The sequence below is a fragment of the Hippocampus comes genome, unplaced genomic scaffold (assembly GCF_001891065.2).
Source record: "Hippocampus comes isolate QL1 unplaced genomic scaffold, H_comes_QL1_v1.1 C16884204, whole genome shotgun sequence".
Classification (NCBI taxonomy): Eukaryota; Metazoa; Chordata; class Actinopteri; order Syngnathiformes; family Syngnathidae; genus Hippocampus; species Hippocampus comes.
In genome coordinates this window covers 1-1,098 of record NW_017840568.1, presented here as the reverse complement: position 1 = coordinate 1,098, position 1,098 = coordinate 1, and the positions used below count along the sequence as shown (strand labels likewise).

General features: G+C 45.2%; 1 protein-coding gene across 1 annotated transcript; it reads left to right on the top strand.

Moving 5' to 3' along the window:
• Window positions 1-35: 35 nt before the first annotated feature.
• Window positions 36-1,092, top strand: LOC109509405 (receptor tyrosine-protein kinase erbB-3-like; the record flags this gene model as incomplete). The annotated part of the gene is made up of 5 exons (XM_019859259.1): window positions 36-196; window positions 264-362; window positions 521-706; window positions 798-953; window positions 1,048-1,092. Coding segments are annotated over exons 2-5 (396 nt in total), but the record flags the coding sequence as incomplete, so codon positions are not given.
• Between the last annotated feature and the right edge of the window lie 6 nt (window positions 1,093-1,098).

Sequence of the window (1,098 nt, the reverse complement as noted above, 5' to 3'; positions counted from 1 at the left end):
GGTGGGATTCATTGTGGTCGTCGCCAACTAAGACCTTCTCGGTTTGAAACACACTTTGTTTGCTGTGTGCTCTCAGGGTTTTGAGCCATTGGATCCTGGTGAGAAGGGGCCCAAAGTCCACGCTCGTATCTTGAAGTCCACTGAGTTGCGTAAGATCAAGCTGCTGGGTCACGGCGTGTTTGGATCAGTTCATAAGGTAGTGAAGATTGTGCCACCCCTTGCTACCGATGAAAAGCACACTGAAGTCTTTCTGCATTTCACAGGGCATTTGGATCCCTGAAGGAGACACAGTCAAGCTTCCAGTTGCCATAAAAACGATTCATGATCGCACTGGGCGGCAGACATTCTTCGAAATGACAGATGTGAGAAAGCAAAACACCGTTCATTTCAAAAAGAGAATAGCTGGGCACTGGGCGATAAATTGATTTCAATGATCAAATTAATTTATCAGCAACATTTTTTTTTTAATCAAAAAACTTAACGTTCAGCAATAGTGACGAGTTCTCAATGTCGACCGCAGCACATGATGGTGATGGGAAGCTTGGACCACATCAATGTAGTCCGGATCCTCGGTATCTGTCCCGGCGCCAACCTGCAGCTCATCACCCAACTCAACAACCAAGGCTCCCTGCTGGAGCACGTCAGGAACAACAAGAACAAGCTCAGTCCCCAGAGGCTCCTCAACTGGTGTGTGCAGATCGCGAAGGTAAAAATCAAATGGCCTGACTGAGCAACACTTCCCTATGCAAGACGAGACAGGATGGTGTACTCATTATACAATATTCTCCTCCACTCAGGGTATGTATTACCTGGAGGAGAACAGGATGGTCCACAGGAACCTGGCTGCCAGAAATGTGCTGTTGAAGAAAAACTACACTGTCCAAATCTCCGACTACGGCATTGCCGACCTACTGTACCCTGATGACAAAAAGTATTTTTACAATGAAATCAAGGTTCGTATACTGGCTGAAACATTGACTTTCAGTCAGATAAAAATAATTGGATTAAATATGTGTTGTTAACTGAAGACTTGAAATTTGTTTCTAGACACCAATCAAGTGGATGGCTTTGGAGAGCATCCTGTTTCGCAGATACACT